Consider the following 8,640-nt stretch of genomic DNA (forward strand, 5'->3'; position numbering starts at 1 on the left):
GCCCAGAGGAGAAACACCAGAGCGTTGTCCCAGGGCAGAGCCTGAGAAGCAGGAGGCAGCTCCACAGAAGGCTCCGCAGGACCAAGCCGGCAGCTGAAGGCTGGAGCACAAGCCCCGCCGTGCGGAGGGGCCCCTCACCGCCCAGCACTCGGCGCTGCGCGGGCGAACCCAGGCCCCGCTCTGCATCTCCAGCAGTTATTACGCTGCACCTGCTTTAACAGAGCGTTAACCCAAAAAACCCACCCCAAATCCACCCAAAATGAAGAGCACGCTCCACAAGCACGGGTTTATTTCTGGCTTTTTACAGGAACAGCTTATTTTAACTAAGAACCAGTCACAGAAACGGCGCGGGAGGGGGGACATTTCTCCTCCGACAGCCACGGGCATTCCCAGCTCCGGGGACGCCATGCCCGACCCCCCCGCGGGCGCCTCGCAGCCCCTCAGGCCGGGGCCTGCCATCACCCGGGCCTCCCGCCGCCCAGACCCCGAGAGACCAGGCCGCGGCAAGACCCCGCAGCAGCCTTCCCCGGCGGCCGGCCACGGAGGCCCTGCCGCGCCCGCGGGGGACGTCGGGCCGGGAGGAGCCGACCCCGCCGCCCCTCACTCACCTGCCGGCGGGCACAACCGCCCCGCTCGAGCTCCGCGCCGCCCCACCCCCGCCGTCCTATTGGCTAGCCGCGACCTCTGCGCCCGCTTCTATTGGTCAGACCCGCCTTCTTATTGGACACCCGTTCCGTCAATCTGTCCGAGGGCACGGCGGGTGAAGGGGGAGAAGGGCGGGGAGGCAAGACCTGCTCTGATTGGTCAGAGGGCCGTAGGGAGCGCCCGGCTGATTGGGCGGTGAGACAGCAGACCGCCATGGAGGGCGGGGCAAGCGCCGGGAAGCGCGTTTCCATTGGGGGAGCCGGCGCTGCGGTGAAATGAGCGGGAGCTCGAGCGGATTCAAACAGGTGCGGAGGCGGGCGGGGCGTTGCCGTGGCGGCGGGGCCCGCCGCGCCCGGAGGGAGCCGGGCCCCAGAGCGGCGGGCCGAGGAGCAGCTGGCCGCGTCGCCTCCCCCCGGTCCCTCACCGGCTGCCGGGGTTCCCGCCGGCCTCCCCTTGTGTCCCCCGGGGGCGGCAGAGCCTGTGGCGGGGTGTCCTCGCCTGCCAGCTGCCTCCGAGGCGAACCCAGGCCCCTCGAGAGGTGAAGGCCTCGGCGTACAGAAACAGACGCGTGTATTGAACGCTCAGTCTCTGTGAAGGCAGGGAAGAGGGTGAGCGGTGCGCTTCGGCCTGCGGGAGGAAGGCCTGCTGCTTTCCCTTGGCTTGCTTTCCGAGGCGCCTGGCTGCTTTTGGTCGCCCCACCCTGCTTTCACAGTTAACTTCCTTGGTTTCTGCTTTTCTCCAGGTCAGCCAGCAAGTCCACAATCTCTGCAAAACACAAGGATGGCGTTAAGCAAAACAGAATAGTTGTTGTAGGCTTTTTCTTCCACCCCCGATGAGAAGATAAGCCTTCCCACACTGATAACAAGTGGGACGTGAAGTCCCTCTCTCCTCAGGCCAGCGCAACTGGGCAGCCATTAGTGGGGGACGGCCGCGAGCAGGCACAGGTGAATACAGCCCAAAGCGAAGCAGCCGTGTATATGGAGAGATGGAAACGGCTGTGAGATGACATCCTTCCAGCTCAGCACCACGCAGGCACGCCTGGGCGTTGGATTAGAGTAATAAAGACATGCTGTATTCTCACTGCGGCTTTGCCAATGTCTCTGATGTTTTTTTTGGTGTTTTCACTTCAGCCAGGGTGGTTCTGTGCAGCAGGGTCTGCTGGGGGAGCTGCTGTTGGCAGACAGAGGCACAGAGCACAGCACACAGCAGGAGCTGGGGGCTTCCTTAAGCACAGTCTCCATATCTCTTTTATGGAAACCATCTCCATAGGGTGGGGTAGGTGAGTTTGAAGGAAGCTTTCTCCCCTTGGAGACATGAACTTAGGGAAGGGTACAATCTCCATGCCTTCAAGCACACCAGAAAGGTTCCTCTTTCTTTTCCCCCTGTTTCTGTTAAATCTTCTGATGGAGACCAATTATTTATCTGATCAGACCCAGACTGACTTCAAAGACAGTGAAATCTTCCCCGCTGCAGAGCAATTCCCAAAATTGCAATTTATTGCTCGAAGTCCAAGGCAGGGAATGTTCCCGCACCATGGCATGGCTGCTCCTCGAGCTTACAGGATCTGCAGGGCCTGCGTGGGGATTGACCCACACAACCCTGCTCCCAGTTTGGTGCTTCTCTGAGAGAAAAAGCTTACTCTTATGTGATGCCAAATGAACAGCCCGGTGATTATTTTCGAGGCATGGATAAACACTAACTGTATGAGCCGTCACACTACAGGAGAAAGAGGTCTAGTATTAGGGGACTTGTTAGCATAAGGCGGCAGGTCAAGGAGTGATCCCAAAACACAAAGCCAGACAAATTCATATGGAAAATAAGGGGCAAACTGACTGCTGAAGAAGCCAATTGAGGGATACAAAGGGCCTGTGGAGCAGGGAGCAGATGTCCAGGACACTTACCCTCAGCAGAAGGGCGTTGGGAAGGGTCAAAGGCCCGGCACTGGTCAATGACTTTCCGCAGGTCTTCAGGACAATCTTCCCCAACAGGGTCTCGGTAATGGTCGTTGCAGACTTTCTCCATGATCTCCTGGGGAGTGCAGCCTAGACAACATGGGTGCAAACAGGAGTGTCAGGGCAGAGCTCTGCTGCCACAGGAGGGTGCTGGGGAGGAAACTCAGTGCAAAGCCATGCCAAGAGCCTTCCTGCAGCCTATGGCATGGAGAAACCAGCAGAGAAGCCACCCAAACTGTGTCTGCAATGATTTCCCCCATATTTGGCATGACACCGTTGGGCTCCAGTGGAGCAAGGAGATGTGTTTATGCTTCAATGCACAGGAACATCAAATAGAGACAAAAATTACTTGGATGTTTGTGGTTTAAGCATGTCGCTGAAATGCTTTACTGTATTGGAGTGCCAGGAGAAGCCATGAAGCTGTTGTGCAGAGTCAGGCACACCAGGCACTGCCACTGGGACCTGCACACCACGGGATGCTCCAGGAAGGAGCAGGGAGCATCCAACACCAGCCAGCAACCGCGCCAGGCCATGTGGCTGTTACACAGGGGATAGGTACTTCTGTCTCACCTTCAAATGGGATTTTGGAGGTCGCAATCTCCCACAACACGATCCCGAAGCTGGAAGGAGACAAGCAACAATCTCAGCATTGGTCCTACCACCTTCTACTCCTTCCTAATGGAGGGGACTGTCAGGCTATGCCAACCGCCAATGGCTGCTTATGTATCCAATTAAACATGGCCTTCTTCCATAGCTCGACAGCTACTCTGCCAGTCACCTGCCTGCTTACAGGCATCTCTCCCGGGAGGGACAGACACACCTGTATATTTCGCAGGGCCTCTTGTAGGGGTAGTTGATGTCCTTCAGGTTCTCAGGGGCGATGTAAGCCAACATAGAGACTAGTTTCCAGTTCTTCTTGACTTTCCTCTTGATGGATGACTCTGTTTCACACAGCTCAAATCCCGACAGCTGGTTGAGAGAATGAGAGAGAGAGAAGGAGAAGTGGTAGAAATGCAGTCTGCAGGAACCTGTGGCATGGCCGAGGACTGCCGTGAGCTGGAGAAAACAGAGCGAGGTGCCCTGAGCAGCAAAGGCTGGCCTGCAGCCACATGTGCTGCCTGGCACGTCACTCTTTCTGCAAGTGAAACCGTGGGTGGAGGCAGGTGGATTGCCCTGGCTTCAGCTCATCCCAGGGTGGAGGGCTCAGAAATGCTCACTTTGCTGATGGTGAAACAGAGATAATGATGAACTGAGATATTAAGAGTCTAAGGTGACAGGGACTCTATCCCAGGTGTTGTTCTGGACGATCATAATTCCCTTCGGTGTGGGTGGGGAAAGACATCCACAAAACTCCTGAAAGCTTCTCCAAGCGTGGCACTTACCTTCACACAGTAATCCCCAGCCACTAGGAACTTGCTACTGCAGATGCTGCCATGAAGTCGGGACTTCTCCTCCGTCTGGTGCAACCTGCAGCCAGACAGAACCAAGGGCAACACATGCTGGTGATGGACCCATCCTCACCTCGGGGCTCCCTCCTGCTGTGTAGGGCCTGGACTGACGTGCACCCAGAGAAGCCAGCAGCTCTCTGCCTGTCTTGCTGGACCAACCCTGCCAAGCCAACCTTCCCAGCAGCTGCTGAAAGAGCCACTGTGGGCAAAATAACAAGCCTTGCAGATGAGCAGGACCCATAAGGAGAACTGGCCGTGCTGTAGGGTGCTCCTGAAGCTGCCCTATGGGGAGTTTCTCCCTTCCAGGGCTGAGCAGGCTTGAAGCCAGATGTAGAGGCCAGTGACACCAGGGTAGCTGGGCACTGCTGCATCCAAACCCACCGCCTACCTCTTCACCAGCCTCCCATCCCAGTGTCCCGAGGTGGTGAAAACAGTGTCTAACAGGATACCACTGCTTACCGAGAGAGAGCAGGCAGCTGAGCACGGCTTGTGCATTGTCAGGCGGACTTACTGATTTAGGCAGGAGCTCACCTGTAAAGGCCTCTGGCGGCTCCCAGAGCCATCCGGATGCGGATGTCCCAGGAGAGATGCCGTTGCTTGGTCAGCACATCCCGCAGCGTCCCGTGCTTACAGTACTCCATGACAATGGAGAAGCAGGGGCTCCCATCTGCAAGGCAAAAACTTGAGCGTCCCACGTTGTGCCTCATCTTGGGAGGGGATCATGACAACGCATCTGCTACCGGCTAGAGCCAGGGACAGGCAGGGGAGGGAAAAGGTGACATTAACGTGACAACCCCTACCTTTCTCCTCAATGCAGATCCCGTACATGCGCAGGATGTTTGGAGACTCAAACTTCTTCAGGGTCTGAATCTCCTTCTCGAAGATGTCTCTCACCTTCCTGCGGAAAGGGACAGCATGATGAGGTCCACAGAGCAAGGCATGACATGGTGCCACGCCACCCTCCCCTCCTGGTTGCCCCAAATCTTTCCTGCCCAGGACAACTCACGCCGGGTCAGTGGTCAGCGGCCTCTTGAAGGTTTTGATGGCGACGGGGTACTTGAGGTACTCGCCCTTGTAGAGGTCATAGCTCTCAGTGTCCTGCAGGTGTTTGTAGAAGGTGAGGTGGTCCCGTTCAATCTCGGTGATATCTTCTCTTTTACCAACATTGACCTTCTTCAAGCCTGCTCCCGCCATGTGCCGGGAGGAAACAAGGGACACCTTAGGCAGGGCTCAGGGTGAAAGGATACAGTGCACGGGGTGCCTCAAGGTGCAATGCCAACTTACAGTCCATCACATGCACGATTTTGTTCAGCTCGCTTTGCATCCAGTCTACCTTGCTCTCCATCTCTTGCCTGTCGATGTAGATCTCCCCAGCCATGTCTTTGGGCTCCTCGGTACCTGGGGAGAGAAACATGCAGAGGTGGGGTTGCTGGATGGATGTGCAGGACCGGTGTGGTTAGCATTTCTCGTGGTTTAAATGTCTCCTTGGCTGTCCTTGGCCATGGCCATCAAGCCAAAGCTGGGCAGCAGCTGGGGAGAAGTGCCAACCGCCAGTCTCAGGGGAAGAGGGTTTGCTAAATGCACACTTACTTGCAATCACCTGGTCCAAGAAAGCCCTGTCGTCCCTCAGGTCCTCGGCGTCCTGCCTCCGACAGGTCTTTGAATGGAAAGCCCCTAGGAAAGCCTGCTTCTGCTCTGCCTGCAGCAGGAGTGAGAGCCCCTGGGCGATGTCCTCCAGGCTCTCGTTCACCCAGACGAACTCCTCGCCGGCGCTGTGGGCTCTCAGGAACTTCTGGATCCAGCTGGTCTGGCTGTATTTCATCACCAGATTCTGGGCTTCCCCCAGCGCCCGGAGCAGCTTCTTCAATAGTTCCTCTTCATGGCGGGAGATGTGCTTCAGCGGCTGAGCCTTGAGGATCCTCACGGGCTCCAGCAGGATCTGGATGCGCTCCACGAGGCGCTGGCACTGGTGTTTACAGCACTTCACCTGCTCGAATTGGGCGTGGATGGTCTGGGCCACAGAGAAGATCCTCTCCACGATGTCCATGCTCACAGCAAAGGGCTTGGCCACCGGGAACACGGGCTGGCAGCGTCTGGTGGAGGTGAGCTTTGGGCACCACTCCGAGATCAGTTGGCTGTGGCTCTCTTCCACGCCTTCCGCCCTAAGGAACAGCCTTGAGATGTCACGCCACCCTCCAGGTCTCCTATAGCCCCTTATATCTCCTCTGTCTGCTTTGCTTTCTCTGCTTCACCTGACACTCACAAAGATGTCGGTAGCAGCAGTACTGGCACATCCCATGCCACGTTAGCAAGAGATGTTTTGGCTTGATTTATGTAAATTAATTTAGTGTTAGCCATAACCAGAGAGCTTACACACAGACAAGCAGGGTCAGCAGTGACCCAAGGAGCATCCCCAGGGCAGCGCTCCCCGGTACCAGCCCCACACCACCCTGGGGTCCAGCCCCCAGAGCCCATATTTTTGACCATAAAGATCCATTTTAATTTCTAGCTGACGACTCTCTCTGTTATCACCCATCTAACAAAAGCTTTCACGCCTTCACAGCCCCGGCATCCCCACCTTCTCCATATTTTCTCCCTGTATTGCCCGCTTAAGATTTTAAATCCAACTCTACATGCTCAGCATCCCCGCAGGGATGGTCCTCACTCCCCAGCCTGCGTCCAGGCAGCCAGGACAGAAAACTGCCCCAGTTGTGGGGAAATCAGCAGCAGCCACCTGCACCGTTGACCCAGCCAGCACTGGCTGCTGGGCTCTACCAGAGAGAAATGCACCCAGAAACAAGTTGCAGCCGCTCTCCCTTCCTCACCAGGCTCTCTCCAGCACACCCCCAAGGGAGAAGCTCATCCACTCACTAAGAGAAATCAGCTGGGTTTACCTGGCCCTGCTTCGCTCGCCTCCGCCTCGGCTGCCTCCGCAGACTGGAGAGGCACGGCGGGGTGAGAGGGAGTTTATAGGGTGCTTTCCCCGGCCGCTGCTTTCACAGACAGCGGAAGGGCCGTTGTGTAACCCGACGTGGCTTCCCACACCGCCCCGGCTCCCCGTGTTCCCGGAAAGCTGCTCGGGGTGGCAGAGGAAGGGGCTGGGGGGGCTGTATCCCTCCCGTGCTGGGTTTTCCCAGCTGGAAGAAGGAATTGCCTACGGGAAGTGCATTGGGAAGAAGGGGATGGGGGGAGGCTGTGCCCCCCATATTGACACTTGCTGCTATTTTGAGCACCCCAGCCCCTTCTGCTGGGCCACCAGCTACAGCAAGGCTTGCCCAGGGCACTGTAACAGCATCAGCTCAGCGCTGGGCAGCAGGACCCTCCAGAGCACACCCATCGGGCACGAGCGATGCTGGTCCATCGGGCCCTTCCGCTCCCCTCCCTAGCCCTGCAGCCTCAGGACCCCCCAGCATCAAAGGAAGCAGGCTGCGGGCACCAGTGCTGGAAATAACGCTTGACCTCTGCCAGGAGCGCAGGAAGCTCTGCGGGTGGCTTCGTCAGAGGGCCAGGCTGGTTTTGGGAAGCTCTGGGCAGCACGTGATGCTGTTGCCCAACTTCGGAGAAGTGAACGGCGGCTCTGACCAGCTTCCGCTTACCGCGACCCCGGGGTCAGCAGGTTTGCTGCGGTTCCCTCCTGCAAAGAGCATCTCCCTCGCCACCGCTGGGGTCGACGCCACGGCTTTCGTCAGCGTGGGGAGCTGAGAAAAGCGACCGCAAGGTACCGTGGCACCGAGGGCCGTCGGCGGCTGGGAAGGGACGCGCTGAGGGTGGGAGGACGTGGGAGCAGCCCCGAAGGATACGTTTGCCAGACCCTTTTTAAAAGGCTTTATTTTTCAAAATATACAGTTTATTTACAATTGTAGTGTCTACAGTTTTACATATAACTTTATTCCAAACCTTTAAATACCTGCAGTAAACATTAGGAAAAAAAAAAAATCACAGGATCAGCAAAAAAAGGCATCTCGTAGCAATTCTGTTCATTGGAGTTTCAAGTAGCCACTGTCTACAAAAAACATGAACTTGATAAATCTGGCAGAGAGATACGGGTGCACTGGTTAGAAAAAGGCAACATCCAGACCTGCGGGATCCCCACCCCAAGGGTTGCAGGCCAAGAAAACCCTGTGCTGGGATGGGGCTGGGAGAAGGACCCGGGATACGCAAGCCCCTCGGCATGAGTTAGGTGATGGGGTTAACCACAGCATGTTGGATGCCCCGAGGAGGGGGCACCCTGGCAGGGCCAAGGGCTTGGGGTGGGCTCCAGCGAGGTGCCGGGGCGGAGGAGGGAGGGTGGCATCGGGCACTTCATCTCTCAGGCAGCAGATCTGCCTGCGCATCCGTGACCTGGAGCGGGAGGGCAGCAAGGAAGGGGCAGGAGCCCCCCAGCCTCCTCCTCCCCTTTCCCCGCATCCTCGCCCCCCTGTCCCCCTTGGCAGTGCTGCAGCTGGACCACAGCGCACCACGGGGATGCTCCGGTGTGGGGCCACCGCTGTGGCACAGCCCCCAGGAGGTCAGCTGGCCTCACCGAGGGCTGGGGAGGGATGCCAGCCCCTGGCCGGGAGGGACAGAGCCAGCAGTCGGGCACCACGCCGGGGCCA

The 8,640-nt window shown here is 57.7% G+C and overlaps 1 protein-coding gene across 1 annotated transcript; it reads right to left on the reverse strand.

Annotated features, from left to right (window-relative positions):
• Positions 1-1,303: 1,303 nt before the first annotated feature.
• On the reverse strand, positions 1,304-6,970 carry MLKL (mixed lineage kinase domain like pseudokinase). Its single transcript, XM_068411531.1, has 11 exons — positions 6,940-6,970; positions 5,636-6,207; positions 5,330-5,443; positions 5,052-5,226; positions 4,846-4,943; positions 4,577-4,712; positions 3,980-4,064; positions 3,418-3,566; positions 3,168-3,217; positions 2,547-2,687; positions 1,304-1,410 (listed from the first exon to the last, which is right to left on the reverse strand). The coding sequence occupies exons 2-11, from the start codon at positions 6,090-6,092 to the stop codon at positions 1,358-1,360; spliced, it is 1,458 nt and encodes a 485-aa protein (XP_068267632.1). The 5' UTR covers positions 6,093-6,207; positions 6,940-6,970; the 3' UTR covers positions 1,304-1,357.
• Between the last annotated feature and the right edge of the window lie 1,670 nt (positions 6,971-8,640).

The sequence above is a fragment of the Nyctibius grandis genome, chromosome 12 (genome assembly GCF_013368605.1).
Source record: "Nyctibius grandis isolate bNycGra1 chromosome 12, bNycGra1.pri, whole genome shotgun sequence".
NCBI classification, from domain to species: Eukaryota; Metazoa; Chordata; class Aves; order Nyctibiiformes; family Nyctibiidae; genus Nyctibius; species Nyctibius grandis.